Source organism: Ostrea edulis, chromosome 3 (assembly GCF_947568905.1).
Source record: "Ostrea edulis chromosome 3, xbOstEdul1.1, whole genome shotgun sequence".
Taxonomy (NCBI): domain Eukaryota; kingdom Metazoa; phylum Mollusca; class Bivalvia; order Ostreida; family Ostreidae; genus Ostrea; species Ostrea edulis.
In genome coordinates, this window is record NC_079166.1 from 15,390,397 (window position 1) to 15,411,798 (window position 21,402).

The 21,402-nt window shown below is 37.4% G+C and overlaps 1 protein-coding gene across 1 annotated transcript; it reads left to right on the forward strand.

Moving 5' to 3' along the window:
- Positions 1-845: 845 nt before the first annotated feature.
- LOC125674802 (glucose dehydrogenase [FAD, quinone]-like) lies at positions 846-21,370 on the forward strand. Its single transcript, XM_048912103.2, has 12 exons — positions 846-1,922; positions 2,214-2,340; positions 2,567-2,775; positions 6,364-6,553; positions 10,346-10,477; positions 11,083-11,204; positions 11,340-11,507; positions 11,800-11,950; positions 14,637-14,785; positions 15,039-15,231; positions 17,122-17,353; positions 17,661-21,370. The coding sequence occupies exons 2-12, from the start codon at positions 2,220-2,222 to the stop codon at positions 17,824-17,826; spliced, it is 1,833 nt and encodes a 610-aa protein (XP_048768060.1). The 5' UTR covers positions 846-1,922; positions 2,214-2,219; the 3' UTR covers positions 17,827-21,370.
- Positions 21,371-21,402: the final 32 nt, after the last annotated feature.

The window sequence follows — 21,402 nt, forward strand, 5'->3', positions numbered from 1 at the left end:
ACTATTTAGAAGATTTTGTTTTACATGTCCAGACACTTTTTATACAACCCTCGTATGTATATCAAGTTTGTAAAAGGAATCCAGTATTTGATACAGGGAACATATCCAATAATAAATCAAGAAATACAGAAATAACATTTCACTGTTCATTCGAGATTTGTGTTTTTCTTGGTTTTTCTTATAGTATGTATATATATATATATATATATATATATATATATATATACAATGTGTGCGCGTGTGTGTGTATATGTCCAATTTTCAAGTCGGCACACCCTTTTTCCAGACAAAGACGCTAACTGCATATTGGGGAAATATAGAAACGGCACTACTGCTATACAAACATGACAAATCTTGCTAACTCTATCACCCTATTATATAGGTGAAACCAGTATCCCTGGTATGATTAGTGCGTATGATGGTATCAGTTTTCGGACTAATTTGTCGAGATACAGGAAATGCTTCGTAAAGAAAGTATTGGTTCAAATGAATGCTGGACAACTCGCCCCCTCTTAGGACAACTCGCCCTCTCTTAGGACAAGTCTCCCCCATCTCTTGAGACAACTCGCCCCCAATATTATATATAAATATATTATCACATTTTATTTTTATTTTGTGTGTGTGTGTGTTATTTACACTTTTAACCCTATAAAGATTTATTTCATACTTTAGCACGAATGGTAAATTCTAATAGAATTATACACAGATTTGATTATTGCATTTCAGAAAAAGTTATATTTTTCATAAATCAATTGGCAAGGAAAATTATATTTACCATTAAATGTCTCCAATACTGAGAAAAATTTTGGGTTTGGGGGGGGGGAGTGTGAGTGAGGTTTTTTGGTGTGTTTTTTATCGATATAGTATACATAAGTGTAAAGGTGAAGCATGAATATTCTGATACATGTAATTATCTTTTAATGCGTTTCTCAACTAAATCCCGTTGAAAAATAATGAAATTCCCATTTTAGAAATTTTATAACGGCTTTGCTTTACTGATTCTTTTTACGCGGGGTGATTCTTTCTACGCGGCGATTTCAAAGTGTAAAGAACTCTGATGATGAGTACCTCATAACGTTTGAAGTAAATTTATAACAGCTTGGGGGAAATCAAACAATTAGATTTACCAACAGACGCAGATTATTGATAATTATACTACGTCAGTTGTAGACCAAGCTAATACTCCCCTATACCAAACGCTAACTTGTTTCCGCTGAAATTATATATTTTACATGTACATAAAAGTGATGATGAATTTACTGAACCCAAACACTGGATTTTCACTAAAATCTTTCGTCTTGCATAAAAAGACACGAAGTTCGGTCTTTATGTGAACACGTCTTATTGTCTGTGATGTATATACTATCTATAAGAAATTCATTAATTTCTGCTAAAACACCTCTTGGATTTAGACCAAAAATAATAATTGTAAACATGTATGATATGAAGGAGCAAAATATCTCAAGAGAGGGGGCGAGTTGTCCCGAAGAGGGGCGAGTTGTCTTGAGGGCGAGTTGTCTTAGGGGCGAGTTGTCCCGATGAGGGGGCGAGTTGTCTTGAGGGCGAGTTGTCCCGATGAAGAGGCGAGTTGTCTTGGGGGCGAGTTGTCCTGATACCGTTCAAATTTATTCTATACATATAACGGATTAAATATTTCCAATTCGCGCTTTCACTTGTAAAGAATATCAAAATGACCTACGGTAATATTTTCAATGGGGTGAAAATGACTACGTGCCCTTTTCCACGGCGGGTCAAAAACTGGAACGACACAGGTAAATATCCACGTCCTTTATAACGAGTGTTGTTTGTCATTTATTGAAGAAGGATATCGGCCTTTGCACTTTGATGGGTTAAGTCTAGCACTGTAGAGACCGACAGCGGTAGATACACTGGCAGAGAGTGGAGACTTCAACGGATATTCGGTAATTATCATATTCAGCAAACTCCATTGCATTTAAGTTTTTTTTAATACCAAGATATATTGATGGTGATGATGATTGTGATAATAATGGCAATAATCAGATAGCCTACTAATGCAGAACACTTGAATTTATCAATGTTCTTCAAATTGCAATGCTTTACGACAGGCTGGTTTTAAAATAAATAGGTCAACACCGATGGATTTGAATTTTCCTCAATGAAGAACGACATTAATTTTGTTTATCATTTCTTTTTTGAAATTGTATTTGACTTCGTTGTTGTGGGATTTTTAGGAGAATATGGTACTGAAGGCGGCCGTAATAGTTTTATTCCTTGCTGTAGCAGTGGTGTATTTCACAAAGAACAGAAACAACACAGATGAGCATATCTTACTAAATTCTTCCTATGATTACATCATACGTAAGTCATCATCTTAAATCATACTTTTATTATTTAGAAATAAACGAGAAAAATATTTGAATTCATTAGAGAGATATGCTTTATTTGTATTGGATATTTATTTTGTTGTAATCATATTGTTTCTAACTGCTGATTTATAGATTGTTCTGTTACACCCTTAATACGCGTTCATGTTATGAAAACCAAAATTTAATCAAAAGTTTTATAATTCAACGGTTATTTTCAGTGGGAGCAGGTTCAGCGGGATGTGTTCTTGCGAACAGATTGTCAGAGAATCCGGAATCGTCAGTACTTATCCTAGAAGCCGGTGGTTCCGAACTTGAAAATATCAATATAAGTATCCCATTAGCCGCGGGAGGTGTGCAGTTATCAAAGGAAGACTGGATGTTCAGAAGCGTACCTCAGAAAAAAGCATGTTTGGCAATGCGTGATAAGGTATATGTTTAAATGTGCATCATTACAAGTCTTTTTGTGAATGACAACTCAAATGTTAATATGAATATATTGGCAGCTACGCTATAATGTCTGTCAGTTGTTTTAATTTTTTTTATTCATGTTGAGACGTCACCAGTATAAAGTGTCGAAGTTCCACATATTATATACCAATGTGAGGCGCTGAGGGCCTTAACAAGTTCCACATATTATATACCAATGTGAGGCGCTGAGGGCCTTAACAAGTTCCACATATTATATACCAATGTGAGGCGCTGAGGGCCGTAACAAGTTCCACATATTATATACCAATGTGAGGCGCTGAGGGCCGTAACAAGTTCCACATATTATATACCAATGTGAGGCGCTGAGGGCCGTAACAAGTTCCACATAATATATACCAATGTGAGGCACTGAGGGCCGTAACAAGTTCCACATATTATATACCAATGTGAGGCGCTGAGGGCCGTAACAAGTTCCACATATTATATACCAATGTGAGGCGCTGAGGGCCGTAACAAGTTCCACATATTATATACCAATGTGAGGCGCTGAGGGCCGTAACAAGTTCCACATAATATATACCAATGTGAGGCGCTGAGGGCCGTAACAAGTTCCACATATTATATACCAATGTGAGGCGCTGAGGTCCGTAACAAGTTCCACATAATATATACCAATGTGAGGCGCTGAGGTCAGTAACAAGTTCCACATATTATATACCAATGTGAGGCACTGAGGGCCGTAACAAGTTCCACATATTATATACCAATGTGAGGCGCTGGGGTCCGTAACAAGTTCCACATATTATATACCAATGTGAGGCGCTGAGGGCCGTAACAAGTTCCACATATTATATACCAATGTGAGGCGCTGAAGTCCGTAACAAGTTCCACATATTATATACCAATGTGAGGCGCTGAGGGCCGTAACAAGTTCCACATATTATATACCAATGTGAGGCGCTGAGGGCCGTAACAAGTTCCACATATTATATGCCAATGTGAGGCGCTGAGGGCCGTAACAAGTTCCACATATTAAATGCCAATGTGAGGCGCTGAGGGCCGTAACAAGTTCCACATATTATATGCCAATGTGTGGCGCTAAGGGCCGTAACAAGTTCCACATATTATATACCAATGTGAGGCACTGAAGTCCTTAACAAGTTCCACATATTTTATGCCAATGTGAGGCGCTGAGGGCCGTAACAAGTTACACATATTATATGCCAATGTGAGGCGCTGAGGGCGGTAACAAGTTCCACATAATATATGCCAATGTGAGGCGCTGAGGGCGGTAACAAGTTCCACATATTATATGCCAATGTGAGGCGCTGAGGGCCGTAACAAGTTCCACATATTATATGCCAATGTGAGGCGCTGAGGGCCGTAACAAGTTCCACATATTATATGCCAATGTGAGGCGCTGAGGGCCGTAACAAGTTCCACATAATATATACCAATGTGAGGCGCTGAGGGCCGTAACAAGTTCCACATATTATATGCCAATGTGAGGCGCTGAGGGCCGTAACAAGTTCCACATATTATATGCCAATGTGAGGCGCTGAGGGCCGTAACAAGTTCCACATATTATATGCCAATGTGAGGCGCTGAGGGCCGTAACAAGTTCCACATAATATATGCCAATGTGAGGCGCTGAGGGCCGTAACAAGTTCCACATATTATATGCCAATGTGAGGCGCTGAGGGCGGTAACAAGTTCCACATATTATATACCAATGTGAGGCGCTGAGGGCGGTAACAAGTTCCACATAATATATACCAATGTGAGGCGCTGAGGGCGGTAACAAGTTCCACATAATATATACCAATGTGAGGCGCTGAGGGCCGTAACAAGTTCCACATATTATATAGCAATGTGAGGCGCTGAGGGCCGTAACAAGTTCCACATATTATATAGCAATGTGAGGCGCTGAGGGCCGTAACAAGTTCCACATAATATATGCCAATGTGAGGCGCTGAGGGCCGTAACAAGTTCCACATAATATATGCCAATGTGAGGCGCTGAGGGCCGTAACAAGTTCCACATAATATATGCCAATGTGAGGCGCTGAGGGCCGTAACAAGTTCCACATAATATATGCCAATGTGAGGCGCTGAGGGCCGTAACAAGTTCCACATATTATATGCCAATGTGAGGCGCTGAGGGCCGTAACAAGTTCCACATATTATATGCCAATGTGAGGCGCTGAGGGCCGTAACAAGTTCCACATATTATATGCCAATGTGAGGCGCTGAGGGCCGTAACAAGTTCCACATATTATATGCCAATGTGAGGCGCTGAGGGCCGTAACAAGTTCCACATATTATATGCCAATGTGAGGCGCTGAGGGCCGTAACAAGTTCCACATATTATATGCCAATGTGAGGCGCTGAGGGCCGTAACAAGTTCCACATATTATATACCAATGTGAGGCGCTGAGGGCCGTAACAAGTTCCACATATTATATACCAATGTGAGGCGCTGAGGGCCGTAACAAGTTCCACATATTTTATACCAATGTGAGGCGCTGAGGGCCGTAACAAGTTCCACATATTTTATACCAATGTGAGGCGCTGAGGGCCGTAACAAGTTCCACATATTATATACCAATGTGAGGCGCTGAGGGCCGTAACAAGTTCCACATATTATATACCAATGTGAGGCGCTGAGGGCCGTAACAAGTTCCACATATTATATACCAATGTGAGGCGCTGAGGGCCGTAACAAGTTCCACATAATATATACCAATGTGAGGCGCTGAGGGCCGTAACAAGTTCCACATAATATATACCAATGTGAGGCGCTGAGGGCCGTAACAAGTTCCACATATTATATACCAATGTGAGGCACTGAGGGCCGTAACAAGTTCCACGTATTATATACCAATGTGAGGCGCTCAGGGCCGTAACATTTAGGTGTTCGTTATCGTTGCAACACGTGCCGCACACGGGACCTTCATTTCGATGGTCATTCGAAAGACCCGTAATATTTGATTTTAATCCTGCGCGCAAGACGATGGAAGATGCAGTATGTTACAATGACTTCCTGCCGGGATTGAGACTTAACGCCCGGTTCCGGGACTTATCGTCCGGTTGCGAAGCGAATGCTCTGGCCAATAGACAACTGCTATCTGATGTATTTCTTCACTGTTCGGGGTAGTTCAGTGGTAGAGTGTTCACCTCATAACCAAGAGGTCGTGAGTTCGAGTCCCACTCATGCCTTGGGCGTGTCAAACTTAATACCTTAACATAGGTAATGATTGCTTCTTCACCAAACGCTCGACATTTAGAAGGGAGAATCACGGGTCTTTCGGATATGACATAAACAGAGGTCCCGTGTCGCAACAGATGTTGGTACAATAAAGAACTCTCATTGTTACGGCTCTGAGTGCTAAATATACGTCTAAAATTGTTGTACTTCCCCTACAGCTGGTGACGTCTCAATGTGAGTGAAAATTCTCGACGGGATGTAAAAACAAACAACCAATCAATCAATCAATCTAATGTAATTTCTATTTTTAAAATAAATCAAATTGGAACTGCCGTTTGTATATGTACATGAAATACATGTATTGTCTTTTCGAGTTCAGCGATGCGCCTGGCCTCGGGGAAGAGTCCTTGGAGGAACTAGTAACATGAACTACATGCAATATATCCGCGGCAGTCGTCATGACTACGATGGTTGGGCAAGAGAGGGGTGTACAGGGTGGAGCTATAGAGACGTTCTCCCATATTTCATTAAATCAGAGGATGTGCAGATTCCGGAACTTCAAAACTCAGGTTGATACATAAACCCACAATATTTCTTTTGTTCCTTACATTTAATCCTCGAATTTGTGAGATAACTAGTAAATATGAATTGTAGAAATGTTTAGCACCAACCACCTTTGCTACATTTACACCCATACAGTTGTGTGATAAACTATAACATGGCAAATGGAGAACGCTAAAATTTAATATTTTTATGCCCCTGTAATCGGGGGTACAACGTTTTTGGTCTGTCCGCAAAAACTGGAACATTGGGCATAACTTTTCAATGGATGGTGATGGGACTTTTATATGTCACATGTACATTTCTTTTAACAAGACTTATATTTTGATTACAAAACATTTGACCTCATGACGCTGACCTGGGAGTTTGACCCACTTTTGAAAAACTTTAACCTTAGCCATGGCGTTTGAATGATTAGTGATTGGACTTTCATGTTTCACATATGCATTCCTTTTGAGACGATCTTTCTTTTGGTATCCAACGTTTTGACCTCGTGACCTTGGAATCTGACCTACTTTTGATAAACTTTAACCTAGGTCATAAATCTTGAATGTTGTAGTGGGGGCTTTCATATATCACTAATAGAGTCCTGCATTAGTACGAGTGTGGGATAGGGAAATTCCACTGAGGGGACAAGATTCACAGTCTAGGACAAGGCTTTGCAGAATCCTAGACAGTGAATCTTGTTCCAGAGATGGAATTTCCGTTTCCCACACGAGTAAATAATGAAGGATTATTTTTCTCACATTTTAAACACAATTTAGCGCATGAATCCAAGAGCTTCGAGAAAATGCAAAATGATAAAAATTCTCTTTTGAACTTCAATGCAAAAACTAACTTCACAGCCAGAAAGAGCATATCCGAAAATGGTTTGCACTATAAGTGTAGACTAAACAAATCAAGGTTGTCCACCAGAAAGCTATATCAGATATATCAAAATATTTTACTTCACCGTGTAATGTAAATCATAGAAAATATGACGTCGCAATCAAATGACGTCGCAGCAGCGTGAGACAGAAAAATCTGACATGGTTGTCTCACATGGGTAAATCGGTCTCACACGGGTGATGATGTGAGAAATGTGTATTTGTTTTCACAAGACCTTTCTTGTAGTACCCATATTTTGACCTCATAACATTGACCTGGTAGTTTAACGTACGTTAGAATTTTTTTTTACCTTGGACTTAGCTTATGAATGGTTTGTGATTGGGTATTCATATTTCACATGTGTATTTCTTGTGATAAGACATTCTTTTGGTTACCATAATTACTTTGTTGCCATACGGGGCATTTCACAAGAATACAGTACACTAACAAAACCCTATGCAACTTTTGCTCTTGCATAATGAGGTAAACATATTGCGTAAAATCCAAAGCCGGAACGGGATTTCACTAAATCCCGTATTATGATTGGATCGCTATATCTGTTCGCTTTCAACTAAATATAGAAAAGGGAAACACCCGGTGAACATGCGCAGTGGTTGGAAATTGAATTTCCTGTCACGTAGCTAGTTCGTGAAGAAGAAATGGTGAAAATTCGGTAAATAGAAGCCGAAATATTAGTTTTTGAAGTAGTGGTGTGTTTAGGACTTAAAATGACATGCTAACGTTGAAAATTCATTAATAAAAAGCTGATTTATGTACAAGAAAGAGGTATTTTGGTATGAATAAAATGAATATTCTACTTTCGTTTCATTGTTGACATGTCGGGAGTCTTTATTCAGAATTTAGGGTCATGTTTACATAACCCAAGCGGTTGAGCAAGGTCTTGTCGGCCATTTTGTCAGCCATTTGTAAATCACTCAGCTCGCGCTCGTATTGCTGCATGCTGTGTTCGGAATTGTGCAATGTGAATATTGTGTATTTCTTTGTTTAGCCTGCGCCTAGTTGTAATAAATATGGATGCACATTTTGGTAAATTTGGTGCACATTTGCAGGGTTTATGAATTAAAGTGTAATAAAAAAAATCATATCCGTTGAAACCATACGAGGATGAAGTCTTGGAACTTTTCAGGATTGATATTTCAAATGATTTGACAAAGTTCCAAAATAAACAAAAGTTTTATTTAACCTATTTTATTTACCAAAGCGCCAAAGCAATCAATCAACAGTAACATTTCATTAACTATTTCCAACCCGGCTCAGGCGGTCAGCTAGCAGCTGATTGCATACTGTGTTGTCGTTATTGTGTTTGTAAACAAATACGTCATTTGGGGCATGCGCACAAGGGTATAAATCAATACTTCCGGGAGTTGCATAGAATGTACTGAGCGGTTTTGTTAGTGCAGTAAATCTTGTTTTAATTCGTCTTTGAATAGTCCGAATGGACACCTCTATTTTCGATTACAAACAAAAGATTCCTTTTGCTGACTTCCATGGGAATGAAACTAATGTAATACGATTTGAATTATATTATTGAATAATTCAATATGTGCAAAACGTATTTATTCACTGCATAAATATACTTCGACTCTGACAAATCTTTAGGCCTCCGATCTGGATTCCAATTTACCTTTTTACGAAATGTTTTATAGTGGCTTTGATCTCATTCCATTAATGGGATTTTCACACTGAGTCAATTTAAAATGCACGATGATTATTTTTAGGAGTCAGACAAAAACATTGTTTATTTGCATTACTTATAGAATTTTATGCGCCCTTCAAAGACGGGGCCTATTATGGTATGGTGTCATTCATTTATCTGTCTATCCGTCTGTCCAGACCGTGTAGGCAAAATACAAAATTAACCGTAAGCTGCAGGATCTTACAACTTGGTTCATTTGATCATCATGATGAGAGGAGGATATCTACTGTTTTTCAAGGTCAGAAATCAAAAGTCAATGTCGTTGTATCAGTTACCTTTGTAGCGAGAATACAAACCGAACCGTTGTGGCTAGGACCGTCAAACATGGTACACATACACTTTTTGCCAAGCGAAGGATGCATATTGTTTCTCAAGGTCAAAGGGCGCAGTATCAGATTATAGGCATAATACAGACCGAACTGTTGGGCTAGGACCGTCAAACGTGGTAGACATACTCCTCATATAAAGTGGACGATGTCTTTTGTTCTTCAAAGGTCAAGGTCGTAGTATCAGTTAATAGGAAAATCTTATAGGCAGAGTTGAAACCGAACTATCGGGAAAAGGACTGTCAAACTTGATACACATACTCTCATGACAAGTGGACGGCGTCTTTTGTTCTTCAAGGTCAAAAGTAAAGGTTGTAGTTACGTATCACTTAGTAGGAAAACCTTTTAGGCAGGATACAGACCGAACCGTTTGGGCTAGGACCGTCAAAAGTGGTACACATACACTTTATGCCAAGCAGAATATGCCTATTGTTTCTCAAAGTCGAAGTTCAATCTAGTCACAACTCTCCCATCGGAGGATTATAGGTTCCGTTTGCATTTGATCTGGATTGGAGCACCATGACTTACTTTAGGGGCAAAGGTAGGTCAAACAGTTTTCCAGATTTTGTTCATTATGAATGCAGATATTGCCTTGAAATTTTGTCACAACCTCCCTCTCAGGGAGATATATAATAAGTTCACATTTCAACTTGATTAGTGCACCATGACCTACTTTTGAGCTAAAGTAGGTCAAATACTTTGTTGGACTTTTTCTCATCACGGATACGGATATTGCACTAGTACTGAACGTCTAACGGGCGTGTGTTGAACCATTTGTGGTACTCTTGTTGGGCGAGTTGTTCAACGTGCATCGTACATTTTGTGAGTTTATCGGGAAGCCTTAATCACGCTGCGTTACTTACAGATGTTTACATTTCATGTACTAATAGACTATCATGGAAAAGGCGGTTATTTGTCCGTCAGTGACGGGACTACCACGCCCCTCAATAAGAAAGTTTATGCCCGAGCAATGGAGGAACTCGGATACCCCATCACAGATTGCAATGGCAAATCACAAATAGGTAAGTCTGATCACGTTATTGGATTTCGGTGCATTTTGAATAAATATAAAATTTACATTCAAATACTGTATAGGAAAATAATTTCACGGGTTGTAATTTTCGTGTTTTTTTCGTTTTAGACACATTCGCGGGTTCATAACTTCACGGATTCGAATCACTATAAGCCCCCCCCCCCCCCTTAAACACATTATGTATTAAAGAATAATAAAAATATAAATATGCACGGTTTCTTAAATTTGCGAATTTGTCTAGACCGCGAATATAGCGAAAATTTCCACCGCGAATCATTTCCCCCTATACAGTAAGATGAACTCAATTTTATGCATAGGTGAATCATTACGGAATATTTAAAGAAATGCCTCCAATTGATCGTTGTTTAGTAGTTTATACAATATATTAATTCTTTAATTTTTGATTAACCAAAATAAGCGGAGGGTCGTAAATCAATGGGATAGGTATTATGTGATAATTTCACTTCTTAGAGCAAGAACCTGACATGTGGATAATTTTGTTAACTTTGTTCACAGTAATGTTTCATGACATATTGATTCTAGCTTTATAACTTTATGATTCCTTGTGAATAAAATACATTAATTTAATCCTAGGTTATTGCCCGTCTCAGGAAACGATAAAGAATGGAGAACGTTGTAGTACTGTTAAAGCCTTTCTACGACCCGCCATGGGACGCAAGAACCTTCACGTCTCCATGAATTCACATGTTACAAAGGTATCTACATAATTATATATGTAATAACTAAACCCTCTCATTGTATGATCTTTAACTACTTACTTACATGCACATTGTACATGTATCTGTGGTACCCACGTATTGCAAAAAGAAATTTATGAGTTTCTGTTTCAGATTTTGATCAAAGACAAGAAGGCAGTAGGTGTCACGTTTGTGAAAGACAACAGGAAGCACGTGATCATGGCAAACAAAGAGGTCATAGTATCCGCAGGAGCGGTCAGCTCACCCCAGATCCTGATGTTTTCTGGAATAGGACCGAAGGAGCATCTCAAATCAAAGGGGGTATGACTAATTCCCAATGCGGATTCAATTAAAACCAGACATTTTTGTTTCAAATAAGTAAACTAATCACTCATTTTCTATTACAAAAGCAACATGTTTCATTCAAAATAATCTACTATTAACAACTTTATATTTCCCGAAACTTCCTCATTTGCAAATATTTGTCATCAATAACATTCGTAGTCGCCTATTTGAATTGTAACAAAGAACACCAAAAAGCGAACTGGTGCGTATCATACCTTGTTTCAGAAATTTATGTAATATAATGATTGATTCAAAGATTTTGATTTAGATCCCAGTGATTGCTGATCTACCTGTTGGGGATAATTTACAGGACCATATAATGACATTTATAGATTTCCATGACAATTCCTCAAGTGTGACAAACCTAGCCAAGGTTTCGTCACCAGTAACCATCTTACAATATCTAGCAATGAAATCAGGTAAATATAAAACTTATATTGACCGTGGAAAACATTTGAACTACATTGTTTATGTTGCTGATTTTATCTCCTCATTGATTGAGGTTCACGGGCAAATGTCATTCTTTTGACATCCATGCAAGTAGGATACTTTTTCTCCAGTAGGTCTTTTTAAGGTATTTAGGAAGGCAATGTTTTCTTACTTCACATAGCCTAGATTGCTGAACGTTTGTGGTTCAATTTACGTGCACTTGGTATCCTATTTGCCTTGGAGACGGAAAATGGATTGTTTTCAATATCTGAGTGTGTTCGAGATGGCAAGCTGCACATGCATTTCCCTATTGGGCCGAGCTGACCAGAAAAAAAAACATTGTTATCTTCACCTTTCATTGTGTTCATCTTCGGTTTCATGACCAGCCCTAGTGGTCGATACATGCTAGTAATGATTTATGTTTTTTCTATAGTGATTGGAACATTATTTTGATTTATTACATGGATTATGGGGTTGTATTATTCATACCACAGACTTGAGAGGGATATTCCGCTTTCTCTCTATGACATCCTATATCCATGTGATAAGTTGAATGAGTTCATCTGTCTTCCAGTCCTAGGGACACTGACGCCACAGTGATTTATCTTGTGGATTGCCAGTGATTAATCCTGTGGATTGCCAGTGATTTATCTTGTGGATTGCCAGTGATTTATCTTGTGGATTGCCAGTAATTTATCTTGTGGATTGCCAGTGATTAATCCTGTGGATTGCCAGTGATTAATCATGCGGATTGCCAGTGATTTATCTTGTGGATTGCCAGTAATTTATCTTGTGGATTGCCAGTGATTTATCTTGTGGATTGCCAATGCTTTATCGTGTGGATTGCCAGTGATTTATCGTGTGAATTGCCAGTGATTTATCTTGTGGACTTCCAGTAATTTATCTAGTGGATTGCCAGTGATTTATCTTGTGGATTGCCAATGATTTATCTTGTGGATTGCCAGTGATTAATCATGTGGATTGCTAGTCATTTATCTTGTGGATTGCCAATGATTTATCTTGTGGATTGCCAGTGATTTATCTTGTGAATTGCCAGTGATTTATCTTGTGAATTGCCAGTGATTTATCTTGTGGATTGCGGGCAAACTGATTCTTACCTTGGGTGTTTTTGGGACTGGTGTATTGCAGTATTTATTAAAATATGATTGATGATCCTCATTTTGCAGATTGTGGAGTTTAATCCAAATGGGTATTGTGAAATAAATCATATGAATGTAAAGATAGCGAACAGCTTAGACCTGCTTGAAGGGAGAGTTCCTTTGTCTGCTACCAAATATTGAAATACACATGTATTAATACATGTAGTATTGCTATTACGAGGATTGGGAGAGTATAGTGTTTTTGTATTTATCCAATGAATGCAAGAGGATGTTTGATGGTCTGTGAAGGTTTTTTTATGCTCTACACTTTACATGATCTGAATGCTGGAGGATACAAGTAACTGAGGATAGGTTAATGATACATTAGTCATTCTCTAGACACTCATACTTCGTTGTAGACAACATGCATTAATGGAATGATCGATGGTTTACCCTTCCACCCACCCTTTATTCAAGTTGTTTTGGTTCTTTAGACACAGACCTGACATTAATATGTCTATAGTAAACGCCAGGGTACAGTATGATGGTGATTTGTGAACTTCCTGGTTCTGTTTACTATAGATGCAGTGATTGATATCGTACTACATTCAGATTTACATCTGTGATGGTTTTTATAAACAAAACTGAACATGATCTAATGCCGGAGTTTGATAATCATCGATGACAGGGTATTGACCTTCAACATATCTTAATGCATGTTTTATGCGGAGAGTGCATTTAATTAATTAGAAAGGAGAATATAAAAAGACAGTGATCAATCTTATAACTACTGTGAGGAATACAAAATAAAGAGTTTCGCAAATACATGCCCCTGGACATACCAGGAATAGGATCAGGTACCTAGGAGAAGTAAGCATGCCCTATCGGAGTAATCTGTGGTCAAAATCAGTGTGCCAAGAACGGCCTAACAATCGGTATGAAACGAGTCAGACAGCATTTGACTCAATGATAGATTGTATTGAAAAACTAGATCATTTTAACAACTATAAAATTTGCAAAATAGACTTTGAACGAAATTATCGAAACCCCTGCAACATCAACTTTTTTGACAGTAGCCTGCCTCGATTGGAAAACCGATCATACGTAGGACAAGGTCTTGTGTATGGAATCAGTTGAGAGATATAAACACTATATGCAGGTGATATTGGAATATTGGTACATAAATATGGGGAACATGACGATAGAGAAGCTTAAATCATCCTGTTTGTCATACAGTTGAGTTGTTAGTGTGCCCTTAATATTCATTTTCAATAAAATATCTAGGTGCGAAGCAGATGTAGAGGACTCTGTGGTGTCTTTTATTTCGAGTTTACAGGGATATATCGTATCGGCATATGAATGAAAATGATTATTGTTAATATATAATTAGCTGTATAAGTGTAGTGGAACGTAGTAATTTGACTCTCTTTCAAGGCAGGAATACAATCAATATATTTTTAATAATTGTCCACAATCATGTATATTTGTTCATAGAATGCTTATAGGAGTTATGAGATTGATCACTGTTATATTCACCTTTCATACATGCAATTGTAGAATGTATGTGCCATTTTAGGTACTTTGAGCAAGACTCATCTGGAGGGCACGGCGTTTATCACGGACGACGAAAAACTTCCACCTCGTTTACAGTTTCACTTCTTCAGCATTTCTTACGTTCCAGAAATCACTCAGGAATATATGGATTTCCTTAATCTAGATCCAAAGGTTTTTACCGCATTTTTTCTTTTAGGAATACACTTTTGAGTTTAATTCACTTTAAAATTTGCCAAATGGATAAATTCCAATCTATTTCCTGTAAGATGAATTGGATATATTTATATATCATTCAGAATTGAATTATCATGGCTTCGGTTTTTTCATATAATTGGTCGTAAAACAACAAACAAATATGACTGGTAAATCAGTAACACGTGTGTTTTATTTGTCTATGCGATGTTCTTTGATTGTCCATTTAAAGTTAAAAGAAGGCAAAGAAAAGGAATTTCAAGAGAAGAAAGACAAAAATATAGGAACATTTATCGTGCTACCGATTCTTCTCCATCCCAAGAGTAAAGGGACCATACGCCTTCAGAGTGATGATCCATTTGATCCGCCACTCATAGATCCAAACTACCTTGATCACCCAGACGACATAAAGACGTTCGTGAGGGGTATGTATATTCTAAAAAGACATTGTCATGAGTTCAGAGTTCAGTTCGTACGCAAAAGTTCTTGCTTTAATACTGATGTGGTTAATTTCGGAAACAATCGATGATGTATTCCCTGAGATGAAAAAAGGTAAAGAAAACAGTGATCAATCTCATAAATCTTATACAAATTTAAGAGTAGGACAAACACAAATCCTGAAAACTCCAGTTGACCATTTATACTTGCGGTGATCTTGATTAAGTAAACGGAGTAATACGTAGTTAAATTCAATAGGTAAACAACGGTTCAACATCATTGGATTACAAATAGGATATTTCTGTTAGTGATGAAAATGAAGACATAAACAAAGGATATTACAATTCTTTATTTCATCTGTTCAGAATTACAGTATCATATATAAAAAACACTTGCTCTGTTAGAGTAAATAATCACGTGTGCCTGACGTCCGAGTGTCTTGTCGATTAAAGAATAAATTGATGTCCAGATATACGAATCACTTACGATATAGGGCTCACGGTTGGTGTGACTGGTCGCAATGTATGTATACTCCTAGACACCTGATATCATCTCTGGTATATCCAGGGGTCCGTGTTTTTCCATCTCTTTATTCATACCTCCACAAACGAAGTTTTGGAGGTATACTGGAATTAAATTGTCCGTCCGTTTGGCCAGCGGATATTTTTAACACCAATGAATAGATTTCATTAAAAATTTATGTATATCTTATATAAATTTCAAAATTATGCACTTGTTATTTTGATTGAGATGTTTCGATATTCAAGGAAGGTATGGATTTGTTTAATATTGAAAGGTGTTGTCAGTTTCCAGAGTGTATTTAAAAACCAATAAACAGTTTTAATTCAAACTTTGTGTATAGATTATATATAGAATGAAGTTCTGCTCCTATCATTTTTATTAAGATTCATTAACCCTCAAGGAATTCAGGGATATTTCATTTAAAGGTTTTTTTTTCTACTAGTTAACTTAGTTATTTTCCGTTAGATTTTGTAATGGTCTGTTCTTTCAGAGAGACTATTACCTTATTGTAGGAGAGGATATAATGGAATCATTAGTCTGTTTGTCTGTCTGTCTCCATTTGTCTGTGGATGATTTTGTTAATAAAAGATGTGTCGTTTTCTGGCCCATGTACGTTAAATATTAGTTATCCATGTATTATGATGTAAAACTTATACGGTACCAATTTTGATGCACCAGATGCGCATTTCGACAAATAATGTCTCTTCAGTGATGCTCAACCGAAATGTTTGAAATCCGAAATAACAATGAAGTTTTAGAGCTATTATAGGGAAAAAGAGTGTGCCAAAAAAGTGGAGTCAAATTCCTCTAAGGATAAGAGCTATGCGTGAGGGAGATAATCCTTAATTTTGAAATGAATTTCTAAATTTTATAACAGCAATTAAATATACATCCGTATTTTCAAGCTAGTAACGAAGTACTTAGCTACTGGGCTATATTAAGTAACAGTACTCTACTGCAGAATACCGGTATATAGTCTTGCATTTAAATTAATTGCTCTCAAGACTTTCCATGTCAAAAGGATGTGCGTATTCTTCAATGAGCACAAATTCACTATTTCTCACCATTAAATGTACCCTGTATGGGGTATTAGTTCCCCTAGGACTTTTCTAGTTTGTAATATTTAAATGGGTTATGAGATTGATTACAGTTTGTTACCTTTCCCTTTCATAAACAACTATTTTGATTTACAAAATACTATATAATACTTTTTACAGCTAATCTGACATTCAGATATTGGTGTAATCATAATTCTTTACTTGATAGCTGTTCAATGTGTTGCCAAGTGTGAGTAGCACATATTCCTCGTAATATGTGTATTTTGATAATACCTTGCACAATCCTTAATTTTCTAGGAGTACGAGAAAGTCTTCGTCTAGGTGACACTAAAGCTTTTCAATCAATTGGTGCCTCACCACAGGATCCTTTAGAGGCATACACTCCCCAGTGTGATGACTTATCTCGAGATTCAGACGAGTACTGGGTTTGCAGACTAAGGCATTACACTTTCACAGTCTATCACCCGACCTCGACTTGTCGAATGGGAGCCAAAGATGATCCCACAGCGGTGGTTGATCCTGAACTCAGGTTTGCATTTGTGTAATGAAACGGATGAAGACAACGAACAATAAGCTATACTAGATTGAGAATAGAGCAAACATTGACCTTTAGAAATATGAGAGATGAAATCAGCAGCACACTAAGACTAAGCACACCAGCCGAATAACTTGAAAAATCAATGCAATATAGTTTTACACATTGAATGAAGTTGGTAATGTTGAAAAACAGAAATAGAAAATGGACTTAACTGTCTCAGTTTATAATTGATATGCAAAAAGATGACTACTGACATTAGAATCTATTGAATAATTGACATATCTTCCTTTTTATGCAGAGTTAGAGGAATCCCAAATCTACGGGTTGTCGATGCTTCCGTCATGCGCAATGTTCCTTCTGGAAATACGAACGCTCCAACCATAATGATTGCAGAAAAAGCAGCAGATATGATAAGAAATATCGATAGTGTGAAATCTTTACGAGAGAAAACTGGACAATTATGATAATGGTCAATTGTACTAAATAATGATACTGGGGAATTCTAAAGTGAAAAATGATGAATGTGACCGGGGACATCAATGGCAACAAAGAAAGACTACTGCATCGTGCAATCGATATTGTCCTTTGAGATCGGCTGCTTCCTAACAGGAAGTGACATCATTCGACCACCATATACATCTACAAGTCTACAATTTTAAAGAGTTTTGAAACTTTACAGAACGCTAGTGATTGTTTACAGAGCAAAAGGAATGGATACATTTTCCAGGAAAACTTTTTCAGTTGTTTGCATTAATTAATGTTTTGTGTGGAAATTTAAAACCTTATTCATTCACAATTTTCCTTTTTGGCATTGGTTGGCTTTTGCTTTCGTCATCGCGTTTCCGGTTTATCGCCACCTACATGCAAATTTATGCATCGCTGTAGTAAACAAATCGTGTTTAAATTAGTTGTAATTTTGCAACCGTTCTAGTATAGGGTTTATATTCATATCCGCAGGGGCAAGTTGGAAATATAGTTCGTTGGACCATGGATAAAATATCTATAAAGATGTGACAATTTTGCTTTCATTCTGGGGAAAAGTGGGACACAAGAATCAGATCATTCTTCAGTTAAAATTCCCGTTTGAATCTGTGTCTGGAATAAAAAGTAATTATTAAGAAATTAATTCGTGCAAACCTTTCAAAAAATTCAATAAGAATCTGTACATGAAACCGTGTTGGGCTAGGGTGCCTTTGTAACCATCGCATAGCGGTTAGAGGTCAAGAAAATCCATACTTTTGCATGCTGCAATATATACTTAGAAGCCACGCCATTAAGCTATATACGAGGGGTTTTTTATCGGTGGTTTGACTGCAGTTCCGACACAGTAAAATTTCGCCCGACACAGCAAAAATATGTACAACACAGTAAAACAGTTAAGTACACAGTAAGATCCGCGTCGATCGCAGAACGAGAAAGAACTTGTTTACGATTATGTTCAGAGATCGGGGTCTCAAAGGGGCGATATTGCGTAACTGATTACACCTCCCCCGATACTATACACGATACATATGTGTACATGTAAGTAGGTCAGAAATATAGAGCATACATCGGTTTCAGGCTTACCTTACCATTTCTAAACAACCAAGATATCGTCAACACAATCAAATTTGATTTCGTTTTTAGTTTCAAAGATGAGTGACAGTAATGATCATACGGGAGGGGAAAAGACAAAAGATAAAAAAAAAATATAGGTCTGCGTTTACGGAAGACATATGATTAAAACAAGACTAGTGTTAGATAAAGGTTGCCATTTCATGTCAAAAATGGTTTTGTGGTCCACAGCATGCAACACACAATGAAAAGTAATCGTGTTTTCAATTTGTTTGTACTTCAAACAAAGAATTGACAATGACAGGTATATGCGGGGGAGAATGACAGGTATATGCGGGGGAGGGGGATGGTTTTACTGTCGGTCTTTCTCGTCCCCACATTTTTTCATTGAATGATCTTTTCATACAATAAATGTATATAGTTTTTTGGCGAGATACCTCTTCATTAATTCTAACAGGAGCAATATTAGTAGTGACGATATTTTTATTGAAGTTCATGGAGACCGATACCTCGCATGGAATATGATGATAACAAATAGATATACAGTATATAACCCGTATATCAGTTTGCAGCATTTGATATCTTGGTGATTTCATTATGGAAATTCCACTGGCTGACTCCCTAAGCTAAACTTGTCAATATTCGACTGGTTCTGCCTATTCCTCAATCTCTTTCTTAAGGGAGCAGTCAAGCTTTGTTGCGTATAACAGAGCGGTTTCAATAATACCGTTTGAAAATTACTTTTGTAACTTTTAAGTGCTTTGTTGTCCTGCTTTCTCTTAGAATATCGCCAAGCTGCCGATGTTTTTTGATTGCAATTTTGCTGAATGAATTGCAAATTTTCGAAGCGATTGATAATATGAGAACTTTTAAGCTGAATAATATTGCTCAGCTGAAAATTTGTTGTTTTTTTACGCATGAATTGGAACTTTCATAATCTTGAGGACAATTAAATTTTGATGACTATTCAGGTGACAATGACTACATTAAGGGCATTTGTTTTTATAGTGAGCGTGTCTTGCTAATTAGCTATCAGTCCTGCAGATTTAAAGACGTCTAGTTTCCAATTTGAGAGGAAAAAATAATATTAGAAATGTAAAAAAAATAATTTACAAATACTTTAAAAAGCATCGACTTACCGGTTTATGAAATTTGTAACCGATCGCGAATTTTCCGACCGATTAATCGGTTAACTGTTGCCATCTCCAATGTTTATGTATACATTAATTTCTGGTAAGGTGATGAAATGGATGCAAAGTGTTTTATAGACCTGCAATATTATGTTGGTGTGTTTTGACATGAATATCTGTGGCACTTGTTACTTAGTACATGTATTTGTAGTTACATGATTGTATGTGTATTGTTCTTTTTTGTCCAGTTGTTTGTTTGTTCCTTTCTTTCTTGTTTGACATACACTGCACATCTAGATGTATGTATCAAACTATTGATTTGTTTCATTTTAGTTGTATTCTAAAAATGTTTCATACACTGTTAAACTCGAACACAGTAGTAAGTTATTTATTAGATATTAGTTGTTGTGAATGATAATATGTTTGAAAGTTTCCATTCATTTCTATTGTAATTGATCAGCGTCCGTTGTGTGATAATAATTGAACACTTCTAACTGAAAACTACCATTACAACTGCTTTCAAATTTTCAACCAACACTTGACCAATTTCCAAAAAAATATTCTTCTCTACAGCATCACATCTGCAAGAAAAAAAAAGCATTGCATAGTCATGTAGAGCATTGTAAATTTCATGATTCCAGGGTGGGGCCAAACTGGGTATATAGTGTTTATGTGTAAACTATTTCAATAACATTGCCTTTAATGCTGTTGATTGTCTTGATTTATTGTGCCTTGTTTAACGTCCCTCTCGAGAATTTTTCACTTACATGTAGACGTCAACAAGACCAGTGAAGGGCTTCAAATTTAGGCCTATGCTCGGCGCTTACGGCCATTGAGCAGTGAGGGTTCTTTAGCGTGCCACACCTACTGTGACACGGGACATCCGTTTTTAAGGTCATCTACGCGGACCCATGACATTCACACCTGATGCCGAGCGTTTGGCGATGGAACTGTCACTACATGTTTTAATGACTTAGATATGTCACGTCTGGTATTCGAACTCTGGTCTTCCGCATGCGGGGCGAACGCTCTACCTGTAGACCACCGTGTCGGTGGTAATGCTATCGATACTAAATTCTAATTAAATAGATATTTAAAAGGAGCAGGTGTCCGTTACCAAAATTGCAGATTTCATGATCCAAGGACAGGGTTTTAGTTCTGGGTGGGACCAAAATTATTATAGTGACCATTGTTTTTAACAACATATAAATTTTATTTTTCAACATTGTGAAAAGTTTCAGGACATTGTTTCCCATCCATATTTGTTATTTCTTTACAGAAAATGTATTATTTAGTTGTGCGAAAATAAAGAATAATGCATGAATTTCTTCTCCTGTTGTTCCTGCTCATTAACAT